The sequence below is a fragment of the Chiloscyllium punctatum genome, chromosome 44 (assembly GCF_047496795.1).
Source record: "Chiloscyllium punctatum isolate Juve2018m chromosome 44, sChiPun1.3, whole genome shotgun sequence".
NCBI classification, from domain to species: domain Eukaryota; kingdom Metazoa; phylum Chordata; class Chondrichthyes; order Orectolobiformes; family Hemiscylliidae; genus Chiloscyllium; species Chiloscyllium punctatum.
In genome coordinates, this window is record NC_092782.1 from 61,154,936 (window position 1) to 61,174,097 (window position 19,162).

At 44.4% G+C, this 19,162-nt stretch overlaps 1 protein-coding gene across 10 annotated transcripts in view; it reads right to left on the reverse strand.

Moving 5' to 3' along the window:
* frmd4a (FERM domain containing 4A) overlaps window positions 1–19,162 on the reverse strand; it is a 773,221-nt gene that overhangs the window by 289,882 nt on the left and 464,177 nt on the right. For 9 of the 10 annotated variants that reach the window (XM_072563058.1, XM_072563059.1, XM_072563057.1 and 6 more), the window contains one exon: window positions 18,769–18,834. In XM_072563058.1, the coding sequence (XP_072419159.1) occupies window positions 18,769–18,834 (66 nt within the window). Of the gene's footprint in view, window positions 1–18,768; window positions 18,835–18,930; window positions 19,048–19,162 lie in introns of those variants that run through there. The other variant, XM_072563060.1, reaches the window with a different exon arrangement.

The following is a 19,162-nucleotide window of genomic DNA, read 5'->3' on the forward strand; positions in this document are numbered from 1 at the left end:
TAGATTCTTTACTCAGCGGGTTGTGAGTTCATGGAATGCCCTGTCAGTATCAGTGGTGGACTCTCCCTCTTTATGGTCATTCAAGCGGGCATTGGATAAGCATATGGAGGTTATTGGGCTAGTGTAGGTTAGGTAGGCTTCGGTCGGCGCAACATCGAGGGCCGAAGGGCCTGTACTGCGCTGTATTTTTCTATGTTCTATTTCTATGTTCTAAATCTTTTCTGAACTTTTTCAAGTTTCACAACATCTTTTCGATACCAGAATTGCACGCAATATTCCAACAGTGGCCTAACCAATGTCCTGTACAACCGCAACATGACCTCCCAACTCCTGTACTCAATACTCTGACCAATAAAGGAAAGCATACCAAACGCCTTCTTCACTATCCTATCTACCTGCAACTCCACTTTCAAGGAGCTATGAACCACTCTTTGTTCAGCAACACTCCCTAGGACCTATCAGAGGAAGAATAAATATAGGTGAGGAATCACACTGCACGAAAGAAAAAAGCAATGAGAAGTGAAATTAGACAAAAGGAAGACGGTTTGGAAAGAGTCCAAAAGAAATAGTCGAACATCAGCTTAAAGCTAATGCGTAAACAAATATGTAGATGTTTTCTGAGTGAAGGTAGACTACAGCTTCCATCTGGAGTGCTGCTGATAATTATACCCATTATCGGAGCAATGTTGACATTGTCAAAAGGAGACAAGCAATCAAGGGTTTTTTGGCTTGGACTCAACAGGAACAGGGCAGGAAAAAAAATGTTTTTTAAAAAAAACTAGGGGCACCAGTTGATACGGCAGGAGATGTGGGTGCTGTATGGTTGGGCCGTTATTGCCATGGTGATGCAATAAGAACAGTTAACTGTCAATCTTAGTTCTCAGACCGGGCAGCATGGGTTCTATTAATCAGGGTGTCATCATGCAGAAAGTAGCAGACATTAACATTCCCCGTGACCCTGTTCCCAATGAAAAGGTTCGATGTATGTATACATGCGTTTTGCTGATGTGAAACAGGGACCTGAGCACCGAGAACCTGACTGATAATCTTCAATTAGTTTCTAGTAACATTCTCAGCACAGTCTGGACTATTTAATAAATGTTGTCCAATAGCAGAATCACATCAAACATGTGCACACGTGTTCTGGCAATCTCATGGACTCACTTATGACTCAGGGACTGTACATAGCTCACGTAAGAAGGTAAGGAATTGGAGCAGAAGTAGACCATTCGGCCCTAAGCTTTCCCCGCTATTCTATACCACCATGGTTTTCTGCCCCAGGCTCCAAAACCTCATAGGCCTCAACTCTTTGATATTTTAAGCTTTTACCTCCCTCCTCTTTAACAATCTGAGGGCTCTAACCTCCACAATTCAGGGAATTTCAGACACTCACTAGTCTCTGGGAAAAGAAATGGCCTTCACATCTCAGTGCTCCCTTATTCTATAACTGTATCCCCAATACAAGAACCCTCGACTAACAGAAACATCTTCTCAACATCTATCCCGTCAAGCCCCCTCAGAATCTCAGTTAAAGGGAAAATACCGTGTGCGCTGGAAACCTGTTTCAAGTACAGCCAATGCTGGAGAAACTCAGCAGGTCTGGTAGCATCAGTGGAGGGAGAAAGAAACGATAACAATCTGAGTCTGCAATGACTCTTATCAGAACTCAGTTCACATTCTCCCCAAAGAGTGAAAACGATTTTGTGAAAATATATCTGGTTTCTTTTTTTTAAGTGGTATTGCCATTGGAAGTGTTGTCTCTGGCTTTTGTAAAGACCCCATCCCTCGTTTAGCACAGGTGGAGGTCATTTTTGAACATCCCGTGAGGACCTGCAGGCAGATAATCTGACAACTCACGAATGATCGATCTGGCTCGGTCAGACCTGGATGTAGTGATTACCTTTCCTAAATAACTTGTATCTTATTCCCAAAACAATTGGAGTGCAGGAATAATCAATAGAGTCACGTGGGAAATCTCAAAGCTGATCTCTTAAACTGCATTCCAGTGTCACAGTAATGACAGCAGTATTTTTTTGTGAAGACACAGGAATGTCTGACATTCTCTCTCTAAATTCTGAACTGGATTTTGTTGCCTCTTTCAGAACAAGCCTCCTTCTTGATAGCTCGATAGACCTGCAGGGTCGTTACTGCAGCCTGTAACATTGGTCCCTTGTTAAGAGATAGTTACAACCGAGAATGGTCAAAACAAAATGCTGGAAACCTGAGTCAAACACAGAGGGTGCTACAGAAAGTCAGCAGGTCTGGCAGCATCAGTGAAGAAAGAAAAACAGAGGTAACATTGAGAATGCGATTGCACTGGAAGGAGATTCACCAGGACATTGCCTGGATGGAGCATTTCAGTGACAAAAATGACTGTTTTCTATGGAGCAGAGAAGGCTGAAGGGGAACCTGACAGAGGGGTGTAAGATTATAAGGGACAGGGTGAATAGAAAGCAACTACTGAAGTGCTATGAGTGAGGGGGCCTCATTTCAAAGTGAAAGCAGAGGTTTCGAGGAGATTTGAGGAAATCCCTTTTCACTCAGAGGGTGCTCGGAGCCTGGAATGCACTGCCTGACAGGGGAGCTGAAGCAGGAAATCTTCCAACCTTTAAAATGTCCTTGGATGAGCATAACAGGAGATCAGATGCTGGAGATTAGAGTCGAGAGTGTGGTGCTGGAAGAGCACAGCAGGTCAGGCCGCATCCGAGGAATCTGCCTGACCTGCTATGCTTTTCCAGCACCGCACTCTCGGATGAGCATAATATTCAAAGTTATGAGCTAATTGCAGGAAAGTAGGAACGTATAGGTAGTGGCGTATTTTTGGTGTTACAGACTCAATGGGCCGAAAGTCTCCTCTGTACTGTTTGGTTCTGACATTTTGAATCTGGTTTGACTTTCTTCTTCAGAACTGCTGAGTGAAAGGTATATCCAAATCCCAGGATATCAATGGAACATTGGGTGAACACCATTTTGCCATAAACAATGTGCAAGCTGTGGAGACTGTAGTAATGTCACTGCTAATAATCCAGACACACAAGCTAATAATGTGAGGACATGGGTTCAAATAGCACCATGGCTGCTAATGGAATTTCAACTTAATCAAGAATTCTGGAATATAAAAGGTAGCCTTAGGAATGGTCACTATATTGTGAAAAATCATTACTGTGCTTTAGGGAAGGAAATCCTCTGAGCTTATCTGGTCTGGCCTACATGTGACTCCAGACTTGTGGTAATGTGGATGACTCTTAATTGCCCTCTGCCTGGCAGATCACTCAATTTGACAGCAATTAGCCATGGACAACAAATGCCCACATAGACAAAAGATAATAGTAGGCCATTCAGTCCTTCAAGCCTGCTCCACCATCCCATATAATCATGGCTGATCATCACGCCCAATACCCCAATCCTGCCCTCTCCTATGTCCCTTGATCCTTTCAGCCACGGCAGCCATGTAACCTCTTTGAAAACACAATGTTTTAGCCTCAACCATTTTCTGTGGTAATGAATTCCACAGACTCACCACTCTCTGTGAAGAAATTTCATGGAATCCCTTCAATTTGGAAGCAGGTCATTCAGCCCTAGTCCACACCAACTCTCCGAACAGGATCCCAAATAGCCCCAAACCCCTACCCTATCACTCTCCTATCCCGTGGCTAATCCACATAGCCTGCCTTTCCCTGGACACTATGGGACAATATCCCATGGCCAATCCACCCAGACCTGCACATCTTTGGACTGTGGGAGGAAACCAGAGCACCTGGAGGAAACCCACATAGAGACGGGGAGAATGTGCAAACTCCACACAGTCACCCGAGGCTGGAATCGAACCCGGGTCCCTGGTGCTGTGCAGCAGCAGTGCTAACCACTGAGCTACTGTGTTGCCCTTTCTCCAAAAAAAGGTTTATATCATCTCAGTCCTAAAACGTTTACCCCTTATCCTTAACCTACAGCCCTTGGTTCAGGATTCCCCCAGCATCAGGAACAGATGTGCTTTGTTCTTTGTAATGACAAAGCTGACATGGACAAGTTACACAATGATCCAACCTACCACCTTTCACATTAATGAGACAGGATAAAAACTGAATTTCTTTTTGGGTTATCTCTACTGCGAAAACACCCAGCAAACACGAATGATCAAAATCTCGAAGGTGTGCTTCAGAATTCAAGCAGAAATCGCTCTCTGCACTGTATTCACTTGGAAAACATTGTTCTTCAATTCTCCTCTCCTCCCCTAGAAAAGCTCCCAGCAAGGAAATGAAACCCAGAAACCTGGTCTCAATTTGAGCCATCAGTCAGACGTTTGAAAATATAAACACGGAGAAGCTCATGTTTCCTGAAAACTGTGTGGCTGCTCTGAGGTTGTATAATAACGCTGTACTATATCAACCATTCTACAACAGCCCGAGTATGTGTAAAAAGCAGACAACTGTTTGTTTCGGAAAGTGCTGCACATAATAAAGTTGGTGGTCTCCTGCTGAAATACACAGATGGGCCCTCTTTAGGTGCTGTGTCTGTGCAGCCACGGCATCATAAAGACTATGTTTGAATCCTTTGCCCATCATTCTTTTCAAAATGCTGACTCTTTCACTGATATTCTGTGGGACGCAACTTTGTGTTGGCTGTCATTTTGACCATTGGCACCATCGGTGTCTTTCTCTGCTCTCACCTGATGCTTAAACACATGTACTCTCATGCTTGACAGCTTTAGAGACTTCCCTTAGGTAGGGCTCTCTTTTGGCTATCAACACCATTTCAACAATGCTACACACTGCAGAGAAAATACTCTCACGTACATGGTTAATGTTTGGAATGCGCTGCCTAATAGGGAGGTGGATGCAGATTTAATAGTGGTCTTCCAAAGAAAAGTGGATAAATAGTCCAAGAACAAGGAGATAATATGCTGGAATCGGGAGAAAGGCTGACTGGATTGCTCTTTGTAAGAACTGGGTGGAGTTACAAGGCACTGAATAGCCTCATTGTAAACTTTCCGAAAGCAACAGGCTGATCAATACAGTTCAATATCTGTCCTTTCTTATGGGGAAGATGGCTTAGGAAGGGAAAAATCCACCAAATGCTTTAAAGGTTAGAAAACAAGCAGGAGTTCAGAAATTTTCGAAGTGAGATGGACAGCAATGATAACATTTGAATTGTTCTTTTGGTTTCAGCCTCTCCCATTCCACCTGAGGTCTCTACAATGCTGCTCAATCACATGCCTCCATCGCTTCCTGTCAGCTGCTCATTTCCATTCCAGTCCCTATTCTCCTTAAGTATTCCTTTGCCACAGCTTTGCATCTGGTCTTAGAACTCCCTGTTTCCACCTTGCTGTTAGTCCCATCCATCAGAGTCACCTCACCACATCATATCTCTGTCTGTCTGTCTGTCTGTCTCTCTCCCCCATAACAGATGACTGCACATTTCCATCTGTGCTTGGATACTTTCTACAACACCTTCATCATCCTCACTGATGTACTGGTTTCCGACTTTGTCTTTAAAGTTACAGATCATTCTGGTAGAACAACATTTGTTAAAACAAATTGGCGATAGAGTGATTGATGAATTATGGATATGAGGTAAAAACAATGGCTGCAGATGCTGGAAACCAGATTCTGGAGTAGAGTGGTGCTGGAAAAGCACAGCAGTTCAGGCAGCTCTGCCTGTATTCCTGATGAAGGGTTTTTGCCCGAAACATCGATTTTCCTCCTCCTCGGATGCTACCGGAACTGCTGTACTTTTCCAGCACCACTCTAATCTAGAATTATGAATATTGTTTGGAGAACGTGAACTTTCTATTGAACGGGTCCAGCAATTTTCTATAGCAATCTTGTACAGCATGATTTGCTCCAGCGGTTTTTCACAGTGCGATTTTCTATAGCGTGGGGTTACTGTGGAACACCACTGTCATGTTATAGCAGAAGGAGAATGACCTGTATTCCACACATGCATGCTATGATAATATTTCAAATCTCTCCCCAAGAAAGCAGGAGTGACCAGCTTAATGATTGTGCTGCTAGCCAACATAATGAAGAGACAGGGAGCAAGGCAGCTCTATGGAGTTAGGTCACAGATCAACTGAGATTTAACTGAATAGTGCAGCAAGCTCAAAGGGCTGAATGGCCTCCTGTCAATTTCACCTGATTTAAGAAGGGCTCAGATTTCAGGGGAAGCAACTGGTCCACGTTTCCTGTAAAACTCTCTGAACAGGCAAATCATTAGGTTAGGGCAGCAGGTAATAAACAGCTGGACTTCAGAACAAAATAAATTTCACTCTGCACAATACCATTCTCAGAATTCATCTAACAACAGAGCTACATAGTTAGGAGGTATCATTAAACACATTAAGTTCCACATTCATACAGTCAGAATGTATTTATCTCAATGGAATAGGAGTCAAGCAAAATTTATTTAGCTGAAATAAAATTCATCAGATATCCAGCCAAGATAAACATGTATTAATTTAATATAAAGTTCCAGCTTTAATAATTAAATGCTCATTAAATAATTCATGGCCTTTATGTGTTGGCTAAAATAAAACTTCTCCAGAATGTTCTTTTCACAGAAGGAACTATGAATTACACCTTGTCTGCCAGGACAGAAGAAAATATTTGTGCATTGAACATGAATTTCAACGCCTCATTGGTATTTCAAAGGGTGAAGGTACTGACTGCTTTGACAATGAGCAGCGAAGTCAGATCTCTGCTGAATTAGCTGATCCCACCATCCCTACAGTGGAAGCACTCCAACCTTCTTTATTGACATGCAGTGTCAGCCTTTGTTGCCTGTCCCTAGTTGCCCCTTGAGAAGGTGGTAGCGATGGGACAACTGAATGGCTTGCTAGGCCATTTCAGAAGGCAATTGAGAGTCAGCCCTATTGCTGTGGGTCTGGAGTCATATGTAGGCCGGACCAGGTAAGGATGGTAGATTTCCCTCCCTGAAGGATATTAAGGAACCAGGTGGGTTTTTCTGACAATGATTTCATGGCCATCAGTAGATTCTTAATTTCAGACTTTTTTTATTGAATTAAAATTCCACTATCTGCTGTAGTCGGATTTGAACTTGGGTCACCAGAACATTAGCTGAGATTCTGGATGAATAGTCTAGCGGTAATACTCAGGCCATCATCTTCCCATCTTCTTCAAACGCTGCAGTCCATATGTTGCCACAGTGCCTCGAGGAAGGGAGGTCCAGGACTTTGACCTAGCAACATTGAAGGAACGGTGATATATTTCCAAGTCAGAATGGTGACAGGCTTGGAGGGGAACCTGCAGGGGTGGTGTTCTGCTGCCCTTGTCCTTCCAGATGGGAGAGGTCATGGATTTGTAAAGTACTGTTGAAGGGCCTTAGTGGATTGCTGCCATGTATCTTGTAGATAGTACAGACTGATACTGCTGGTGGTGGTGGGAAGGGATGTCAAAGATGGTGGGTGGGTCAAGTGGGTTGGATGCTCTGGATGGTCTCAAGCTCCTTAAATGTTCCTGGAGCTACAGCCTTGCAGGCAGATCACTAAAACACAAAATACAGGTGGCACAGTGACTCAGTGGTTAGCACTGCTGCCTAACAGCACCAGAGACCTGGGTTTGATTCCAGCCTCAGGGGACTGTCTGTGTGGAGTTTGAACATTCTCCCTGGTGCTCTGGTTTCATCCCAGAATCCAAAGATGTGCAGTCAGGTGAACTGGCCATGCTAAATTGTACGTAGTGTTCAGGGATACGTAGGTTAGGTATATTAGTCAGGAGTAAATGTAGTGTAATGGAGAATGGGTTTGGGTCACATACTCTTTGAAGGGTTGGTGTGGACTTGTTGGGCCAAAGGGCCTGTTTCCACACTGTAGGGATTCTATGAATTTCACACAGAGTTACCTCCAGTGAAGAATCTGCACATTACTGTCGCTGAATCCCCTGGAATGAAAATTCCTCCCTGTGGAACGTTGGGATGGTGAAGATCACAAAGAGATTTGTGACAGTATACACGCAAAAACTTCCTGAAGGCAAGATCATGCAACATCAACATTGATGCATTAGAGACCCTCCCTCAGAAGAAACCGATTAGAAAGCTCCTGTATGAAAGGACATAATTCTTTGAGAACGCCCATCGGCAAGAGGGAATACGGAAAAGGAACTGGAGAAAGGAATGTAAATGATCTCAAGGACCAATCTCACCTCCCAGAAACACCTGCCAAGCGTGTGGTGGGAGAAGGGGCTCATCAGTTACAGAAGGCCCCGCAGTGACCCAGGACTCAGTGACACGGAGTGTCCTTGGTGGGCCATCAGCCTCGTTAGTGAGTGACTACTGGTGATCTGCACAAATATGAACTAGCTCAAATAAATGGTCTATCAGTTGAACTAAGACAGCTGAATCAGGGTCAAACTGCCCTTCCCAACAGCACTGAGGATGTCCCTACACCCAAAGGACTGTCGAGGTTTAAGGAGACAGCTCACCACCTTCTCCAGGGTAATTATGAACTGCCAATAAATGCTGACCCAGCCAATGACAGCCACATCCACAGAAGACAACACAACTTGTTTTAAGAAGAACACTGTGTGTGTACGTCCAGCCCTCGGGTCGGACCTTCAGGTTGACATTTCCAAACTAAAAGTGTCGTACTGCAAGAGATCACCACTTTGTAGAGAAACTGGTGCAAATACTCAGCGGGTCAGGTAGCAGCTGTGGTGAGTGAAACAGAGCTAACGTTTCAATTGGAGAATGACTCTTCTTCAGATCACAAACCAAACAGAAATGGGGCACTGACTGTGAAGAAATCCTGGAAACTGCCCACTGCAATGATCCCTCAGCTCCCCCCCCCACACAAACCCACCTTGTGTGGTGCTGTTACATGGCAGATCCCTGGACTGTCGCCATTAACATTGTCACCATAGTCTTACCAGACGACAGGGGCTGCTCTCTCATTAGAGAGAAGCGACCAGTGGTGATTTAACCTGAGGGCCACCAGCCCTCAGGTGAGGGAAGAGGTGAAGTAGGGGAGTACTCCATGGTAACCTCAAACTGGTGGTAGGAACTGAATCCATACTGTTGGTAGCAAACTGCTCGGTAAACCAATGATCTAAACAACTGAGCTAAACCGATTCCCTCTATGGATGCAACCCATTGGAAAATAACAGACAGGGACATTGATACACTGCTCCCTTTTCTTCACTCCTGGCTTACTCTCCCAGTCTATACAACTGTCCTCTCAGCATCTCCGACAGCTCCTCTCTCCTTAGCTCATCGTCAACCATCCTTCCCTCAGTTTGTCGCTGAAGTCAATGGTGACAAACTCTGAGTGAGAGATTGATTGTGCCAGGCGCTGAGATTGACGTCCAATGTAAAGGGGCGAGGGTGAGATGATTACTCCCCTCCAAAACCCCCAATCCCCCCCACTCAACTGGAGAGGGTAGTGTTGGCTGAGACAGCACTGACAGGGAGGACCCAGCCAGGAGGAAAGGTGTGGGGATACCCAGGGCTTTGATGGGGCTGGCCCTAACGAGCTGGGGAGGACGGTGTGGCACCGTCTCAGAGGGGGATGGTTCAGGAAATCTGACACGGGGCAGGAGCATGGCCATGGTTTGGAGCAGAGGCTGCCGTTGATGGTGACAGGGGACCCTACCTTGATAAGAAGGAGCCCCCCTTCCCTCTTACAGCCCAGTAAAAGCTGTTGGACTACTCATCTGCTTTGGGTCTCCCCTGCTTTGGGTAAAATGGTGGCGGGGGTGAGATTAGCCTCCTCTTTAATGGGCCTTCACTAGGGGCAAGGGCAGGCAGGTCACCTGACAGTTCCATACAACGGGAGACAGGTGACGGGGAAGATGCTTTCTGTTATAGAACCCATTGGTGGAAATAAGTCACTGCAGCTATTGTCTATGTTTCTACAAGTTTGCTAAGCCCATGAATCCCTCAAAAGTGCCAGCTCACTGGGTTCTGCTTCATTCAGAGTGAAGTATGTTTCATTTGAGGCCAACAATGAATCAGTCTAAATGGAAATGGATGAGGCTTCGTTAAGCGATACCCTTCACTTAGAAGGGTATCGCTGTCTCACTCACTCACTGTTCCATTATGGTCCCACCTTGATTTAACAGGAAGGGGCAGTATATCAACAGTTTTGATCAGTACGTCAACAAGTCTTTGGAAAAATGAAATATCACAGCCTAAGAATAAGGGGTGAGCCATTCAGGACTGAGATGAGGAAGAATTTCATCCCATGGAGAGCTGTGATTTTGTGGAATCCTCTTCCACAGGAAGCTGTTGGACCAGTTCATTAGATATATTCAAGAGAGAGCTGGGCTTGGCCCTTACAGCTAAAGGGATCGAGGAAGTTGGGGAGAGGGCGGGAATGGGATACTGAGATTGCATGGTCAGCCACGATCAGATTGAATGGAGGGGCAGGCTCGAAGGGCCGAATGACCTACTCCTGCAGCTATTGTCTATGTTTCTACAAGTTTGCTAAGCCCATGAATCCCTCAAAAGTGCCAGCTGGCTTTGTGTGGGATCCACTGCTGCATTCTGCCTCCTTGCCTCCATCTCAATGGGCACGAAGGTTTCCTGAGATTCATGCCGACTGAAGAACCACTCCAGGCAGCTGAGTGTCAGTAATCACTTGAGAAGCCGTAATTACAGGGCAGCGGGGAAGGTTCACTTCCTGTTCCTGGCTTCATCATCTCAATTCCTTCTTGCAAGAGGAGAAAGCACTTCAAGTTTGTCTCATTTCCAGTGCTCACAGCAACGGTATCAAAATGGCAGAATAAGGTCAGTCACCAAGAGTAGTCAGAACAAGCAGATTATCTGTTTGGTCATGAGTTGTCGTAAGAATCCTTCGCATTGTTTAAAACTTCTATAAAACTTTTCTTCACTAAGCGTCATTATCAAGAGCCAGTCACCTGCCTTTGTCCCCAAACCCTGGCACATTGTTCTGTCCAAGCAATCATCCAAGACCCTCTTCAATGCCTCACAATTGGTTAGACTTTGGCACAGTCTTCCATTGGAGATACCTAGGTCATCTTTACCCACAGCCAGTTGGATTTAATATGTCCGAGAGCTAACACAGCCTCTGTACAGCCACTCTGATGTAATAAACTGCATCTTGTTATGAAAGACATCTGTTGAGATGTATTCCTGGTCCATCACAGTCGATTGAACAATCCCATGGGATCACATGGGAAGGAGGACTAGCGGCAGCTCTCAATCCCAACCAAGCCACTGGTGGATGGTACCCAGACACCGCCCTATCTGGTGGCTGAGTGGACAGCTTCCTGCTCCTTAGTACACAACTTGGACCCTGAGATCTGTTCTGGCTGAGATCTATTGGCTCACCACTGATCAAGGATCAAGTGTGGAATCTTGCTGCCACCAGTCCTGGACATACAGTTGTAGAATGGGCTGCTCAGATACAATATCACAGCGTACCGATGAAGTGACTCCTTAACAGACAGAGAGAAATACAGAAATACAGAAAATAGCTGCAGGAGTAGGCCTTTCAGCCCTTCTACACTGCTCCGCCATGCAATCTGATCATGGCTGATCATCCAACTCAGTCCCCTGTTCCTGCTTTCTCCCCCATACCCTTTGATACCCTTAGCCCTAAGAGCTAAATCTAACTCCTTCTTGAAAACATGCAGTATTTTGGCCTCAAACTGTGGCAGAGAATTCCACAGGCTCCCCACTCTCTGGGTGAAGGTATTTCTCCCCATCTCAGTCCTGGTTCGAGACTCCCCAATCATCGGGAACATCCTTCCCAGTTTACCCTGTCTCGCAACATGCGGATAGAAAATAACTTGGCCAAGAAATTTACTTCAGACAGTGGGATACTGAATCTTGGCTAACTGACTGAAGCAAGGTCATTGCATCTCAACGATCTCTGAAGATATGACAGTTCGACAAACCCATGGAGCCAGAGACATCTTTTGGAAACAAATAGGAGAATCCAGGAAAAACATCTTGAGGGGGGAGAATGCGGAGTCTGCTCCAGCACAAACTATTTGAGTTGTGGGAGAGTGAAATGAACACAAGAAAGAAGCAGGCAAAAGGATTTACTGAGGGGCAAGAGTTGGCTTGTTTGGAGCAATTAGGCGGAAGTGAGGACTGTCGATGCTGGCCTCATTCCTGATGAAAGGCTCCTGCACGAAACGTCGATTTTCCTGCTCCTCAGATGCTGCCTGACCTGCTGAGCTTTTTCAGTGGCACTCTATTCTTTGGAGCAATAATAACCAGTATGGACTAGGTGGACCGAATGGCCTTTCTCTGAGCTGCAATTTGTACAGATTGTACCAATTTGTGCAAATGTACACAACGTAACTTTTCATGAGCTACTGGGAAACCAAAGTGCATGATTTATCTGTCCTCTTGCCCCCTTCAAGGGGGAAGGATTGTCATTGTATGTGCTGTGCCTTACTGTTGGTGCGCTGGTCACTGTCCTTGGGCTGTCATTGTTTCTGTTGCTACGTGAGGTATTCAGCTGTCTTTGGTCCCAAGCCCATTGGCTGTCATCCTGGAACCGTCCTCGTTTAGTTGGGCACAACCAAAATACTGACAGACCCCTTTGTGACCTTTTTACTCAACCATAGGTAACTGCAGTCAAATCTGGCAGCACCTTCCAATGGAAATACAGATGTTTCTATTCACCCGTGGCACCTGGCTCACTTTAGATCATTTGTCAAGAAAACTCATGAGAAACTTGGCTCAGATATCAATCGTTTCTTGGTCCTCAGCTGAGCATAGTTTCACCAAGTCTGGCTCAGCAACAGGGGACTGATACTCACTTGTATTCTCAGGCTACTACACTGTATTGGCATTGGCCAAATGTCTGGCAAGGCTGAGGGGTGACCTTATACATGATGGGCACTGACAGGGCGAATAGCCAAGGTCTTTTCCCCAGGGTAGGAGAATCCAAAACTGGACAGCATTGGTTTAAGGCGAGAGGGGAAAGATTTGGAAAGGACCCAAGAGGTAACATTTTCACACAGAGGGTGGTAAATGTAAGGAATGAGCTGCCAAAGGAAGTGGTGGAGGCTGGTACAATTGTAACATTTAAAAGGCATCTGGATGGGTATATGAATAGGAAGGGTTTAGGGCCAAGTGCTGGCAAATGGGACTAGATTAGGTTAGGTTATATGGTCGGCATGGACGAGTTGGACCAAAGGGTCTGTTTCAGTGCTGTATGATTCTATGACTCTATTTCACATCTTTAAAGAGGTGATACAAGTGGAAATTGTTATTGATAATGGGAGGTAAGAGTTACGTAAATGAATCTACACATGCAGACATACACACCCATATAAAAACAACATGTACACACATGAGCACTTGAAAATACACAGATGTGTGCTCGATACACACACACACACAAACAAACACACATGAACAAATACATGCATACATGAATGCACACATGATGAATGCAAACACAAACATATACACATTAACACAGACATATAAATATGCATATATGAAAACAAACATACATGGACATACATATAAATGAATGTGCACACACATAACAGACACACATGAACACGTACACACCCACATACATGGAGTTGAGTACCATTTATTTCAAATGTAAAAGACAAAAATCAGTTAGTGAATTTGCACCAAGAAAACTTCAGTCCCACAGTACTCACGATCAGGAAAATAGCTCAGAAATGGTCTGACAACGATACTTAGCAACGTGAGATTATAGAAAGCCGGAAGAAACTGTTCCAGTTTTTGTACCCTGTTTGAAAGTTCAACAATGACCAGACACTATTTTATCTCCTGCAGGTTTCATTCTCTGCCAAATATCTGTGAACTTGCACATTGCTGTTGCTAGGATTATCTGCCTCTATTTCTTCCTCACAGTTTATCCTAGATATTCCAGCTTCCTGTAGTTCAACTTTCTCTGGCCATCCAAGCAAGGTGTGTGTGTGTGTGTGTGTGTGTGTGTATACATCTGTGTGTGTCTGTTGTCTATATGCCTGAGTGTGGGTGTCTGTGCGTGCGTATGTGTTTGTGTGTCTGTGTCTACGTGCCTGTGTGTGTCTGAATGTGTGGGTGTCTATGTGTGTGTAGATGTCTGTGTGTTTGTGTGTGTGTCTGTGTCTATGTGCCTGAGTGTGGGTGTCTGTGTATGTGTGTGTAGATGTGTGTGTGCCTGTGTGTGTCTGTGTCTATATGCCTGAGCATGTTTGAGTGTGGGTTTCTGTGTGTGTGTATGTATATATTTATGCGTGTGTCTGTGTCTATGTGCCTGAGTGTGTTTGAAGGTGCAGGTGTCTGTGTGTGTGTAGATGTCTGTGTGTGTCTGTATGTGTATGTGTTTGCGTGTGTGTGTGTGTGTCTATGTGTCTGAGTGTGGGTGTCTGTGTGTGTGGGTGCGTGTGTGCGTGTGCGTGTGTGTGTGTGTGTATGTGTTTGTGTGTGTATGTATATATGTCTGTGTGTGTCTGTGTCTACGTGCCTGAGTGTGTTTGAAGGTGCAAGTGTCTGTGTGTGTGTGTGTATATTTGTGTGTGTGTCTGTGTGTATGTGTTTGTGTGTGTGCTTATGTGTGTGTCTGTGTCTATGTGCCTGAGTGTGTGCCTGTGTGTGTCTGTATGTGTATGTGCATGTGCGTTGAGTGTATGTGTTTGTGTGTGTGTCTGTGTGTGTATGTCTGTGTGTATCTGTGTCTATGTGTTTGTGTGTGTCTGTATTTGTATGTGTTTGTGTGCGTGCCTGAGTGTGTCTGAGTTTGTGTGGCGGTGTGTGTGTCTGTCTGTGTCTATGTGCCTGAGTGTGTCTGAGTGTGTGTGTCTTGAGTGTGTGTGGCTGTGAGTGTGTGTATGTGTGGCTGTGTGTGTGTGTGTGTGTGTGTGTGTGTGTGTGTCTGTATGTGTGTGTGTGTCTGTGTGTGTGTGTGTCTGTGTGTGTGTGTGTGTGTATGCGCACGTGCGTGTGTGTGAGATAAGTGAGTCAGAAGGAAGAAATTCAGAAACGCGATAGCTATGATCGCCAACCGAATGAACTGCGATGCCAATGTCTGCTACCTGTACACACCTGCTCCCCAATCAGTACGCCTAAGTTAAACCCTTTCATAACACTTCGCATCAGTCAGCTGACGTAACAGAATTCTTCGCATGCTGCATCAGGGTCTCCTGAACAACAGGCAGGCAGGGGTCATGTACAGCAGCCAAATTCACCAAAAGGAAAAATACTCCACACAAAGTGATTTAAAAACACACACACAGACAACACACATTAAGTACAATGCTTCCATTGTATGAAAGGGAGTTGACTGTTATCAAAAATGTTACAGTATGTATGTCAGGCAGTTGTTCAGGGGGTGATCCTGAATCACCTGCCTTCCACATGATGCAGGCTGTCGAAAAACAATGAACTAAAGTACCCACCATATTGTGCCAGCAATAACCAAAAAGTTACGATGAGAATTAATGAAGGGATAAGGGTTACAAGCCCATGGGTGACAATAATTTAAAAGAGAGTAGAGACAGGACTAGCTTTCTAACATCTGAAATAACCAAATTCTTTTTGAACAGGTCAATGAATATGGTTTGATTGAAACCACTGGTACCTGGCATTCTGCCAAACCAAACACAATTCTTAAAGACTGTGCACTTTTAGCAATGAGCGACATAAGGAGGCTACAGTTTTAAAACCTGGGTTCTTGTTCATTAACAAGGTTAAGTCATTGCGTCCGGGGAATTTGAGGCATGTTCAGTAACCACAAGCAGTCCCTGCCAAAACAGTGATGGCTGCTGGACAATCACAGCAACTGGGGCCACCTGCTCAACATTAACATTGTCTGCAAATCGTTTCATTCTCACATTCGTAAGCAAATTAGTTTTTAGTTTACATTTGTGATGGAGCTGCGTAACTAAGAGACTGGGCAGATACCTGTCCCGTTATCCCCCTTTGTTACAGGCTGTAGGGACTTGAGTCACTGCAGACCGGGACCACTGTAGCTCCTCACTGTGATTGTAACATAAACAGGGAGAGTTCAGGACCAGGGGAGCTCTCTCTCTGCTGAGGAGGTTTGCACCAAAACCACAAACAGATTTCTAACACAGACATTTACAAATCTGTAACATATAAAACACAGAAGGCAGCTCCCTGGGCAACTGGAGACCATTGCTTTGCACTCAAATTCTCACATTTACAACACAGTGTGTTGGAGCACATTTTCTGCAGCATAATAACAGTCTCTTATCAATCTGTTAAATGGTGCTTGTAGCTTGTTAAAGTATTGATAACTGTGTATAACCATGGTTAGACCACAGCTAGTATAGTGATTGTCACAAGACCAGTCAGGTAGATCTCAGAAAATATGAGTTATCTCATTGGGGTTGCTAATCTGGTCCAATCAGGGAGCCCTGACTGACAGATATAAACAGGAATGCCCGAGGTTCTGTTCACTCTGAGGGCTGGCTCTGAGGGAGCTGGGGGTCAGTATCCAGGACTCTCCAAGGGTAAATAAAGGGGGACTTGGTGACAGGATACCGGTCTCAGGGGAATTACGCCAGCGAGAGTATTGTGTGATGGATGTGACAGCACTGGAAAGGGTGCAGGGGAGATTTACAAGGACGTTGCCTGGGTTATTAGTGTTGAAGAGAGATTGGACTGATTATGGCTGTTTTCCTTAGCGCAGAGGAGACGGAGGGGAGGAGCAGGGGAAAATATTGAACTTTATAACATTCTGAGGGACATAGATACTGTGGACAGGAAGAAACCTCTCCCCTTGATGGAGGGATCAGCGACTGGGGAAATAGATTGTTGGTAAAGGGTAAGAGGTTTAGATGGGATATTGGGAAATCCTTTCACCCAGAGGCTGGTGGGGAATCTGGAACTGCCTGCCTGTGAGGGTGGGAGAGGCAGGAACCCCCATCACATTGAAGAGGCATTTAGATGTACAAGGCACACAAGGTTATGGGGAAAGTGCTAGGAAATGGACTGCAACAGGGTTTTTTTTAACAAGTATAAACTCAAAGGGCTGGAGTGCCTTTTTCTGTGCTGTACATCTCTCAGACTGTATGATTGACATAATATCTGATAAGCATTTGTGACTGATAACCAAATTTATCAGATTTTTATTTAACCAGGTGAATGTTACAACCAATGACACAATGGATGCAAGGTTACACTGTCATAGTTGTTTTATTGCAATAAAATTAATTTAATTAATCAAATCTTGGTTTTGGCCTGGTTAAAATGACCAAAGGCACTGGAACACCGATGAAGTTCTCCTGATGCAGTAATTACTTTCCATAATTAAGTATTGTCATTTATTTTAGAAATGCAAAATAATTCAGGACTTTGATTTTACAATGTTCAAAATATTCGCTGAGTTTATGAAACAGAGTAACTTTAATCTAAGAATGTAAGCAATTGAGGAAATCTGTCAAATTCAGAGTATGTGTTGGGTGTTTAATGAGAGGCAGAAAGTTATAATAGGTTCATAACCGTTTCTCACTCTTAAATTTTATCTATAATTAGACTGCGATGATTATTGTGCTTACAGATATTGTTAAGCTGATTTCGCAGTGAAATATTTCCAACACCAAAGTTCCTTTGTCTGAGAAGTTAATTTGCTCTACAATTTTCTTCATTTATCAATTTAATAACCTAATGAGAATTTCCAATTTTCTAAAACAGGCCAGAGAGCCAATTATATTTATTTATACTCCATGCTCTGTGCTATATACCATTATCAAAGGATATTTTCAAAAGCCATCTTTTGCAGAAAATTATCTGGAATGAACCGTACCACCAGAGATGGGAATTTAAAACCCTGAAAACAATGTATTTTTTGAACACCATAGTTACAAATCATGTGAAGGAATTGTAGGATAACCAAGTGCTCCTAAACCCTAACTTTAAGCTGGTAAAGAGGTCATCATAGAGGTCTCTTCTGCAACATCAGGGCTCAGGGGCTGGCACTGGCAGTGGGGCTGAGGGGGAGACTCATCACTCACACAACAAGTTCCATAGTTAATACCACCCTGGGAAACTTCTTTATTAAATGCCCCCTTTAAACGTCCACCTCCTGAACCAAGATTTATTTACAGAAATACTCTGAGACAAAGGCAGGTAATAAATACTGGCCCAGCCAGTAACGCCCATGCCCCATGAAGGAATTAACAAGAAAATATTTACAATGGTCTGAGCTTCATTGCTCTAATGTTAACACAGCCCCACTTGTGCTGCAGTTATTGCTGAGCTTCAACTGGTTTCTAACTTTAAAAAAAATTAAATGATCACCCTCTCTCAATTCAAGGCTGTCTATGTGAGTGAGAGAGAGAGAGAGAGAGAGAGAGAGACAGAGTCTGTGTGTGTGTGTGTGTGTGTGTATGTATATGTTGGTCTGTGTGCATGTGAATGTGTGTGTGGGAACGTATCTACACTTATGTTTGTGTCTGTATGTGTGTCTGTGAGTGTGCATGTGTGTGTCTGTGTGTATGTGTGAGAAAGTGTGTCTGACTGTGTATGTCAGTAAGTCTGTTCTTATCTGTGCATGGGTGAGTCTGTATGTGTACGTGCCTGTTTCTATACGTGTCTGAGCCTGTGTGTGTGTGTGTGTGTGTGTGTGTGTGTGTGTGTGTGTGTGTGTGTGTGTGTGTGTGTGTCTGCGTCAAGAGAAACAGATGAGAAGATATTGATCTGAAACGTTAATTAGATTTCTCTCTCCACAGATTCTATCTGACCTGTTGAGTATTTCCAGCACTTTCTGTTTTTATTGCTGGTTTCCAGCATCTGACGCTGAACCTTTTTGCAGTCCTCCAGGTAAGTGCGCTGATGAATCTGTCTTACCTGCACAAGAAGTTCCAGCTTCCTGTCATCGAGGAGGTGCACCTGGCATCGCCGCCCCTCTGTCATCTGGAAGGGAACAGAAAAAGAAGAGTTGGTCGCAGACAGCACGAGGGACAGTGACAAAGGAAACAAACAAGGCAGACCACCAGAAATGACACCCACCCTCTGAATTATCAAGAAATTAGGTTGCTCTGAACTGATTATTTTCTGGAGAAAGAGTTTTCCGGGAACATACTGGAGAAGCTCGGATCTTTGCACAGACACAGCCTCACAACACTGTACACTGAAGCTGCTGGCTGAAACTGTCGAGGTTTGGATGAGAACTCACATAGCCAGCAAAGTCTGGCACCATCACGTAAAGGAAATCCTTTGTAAAGCAGACTTCCTATAAATG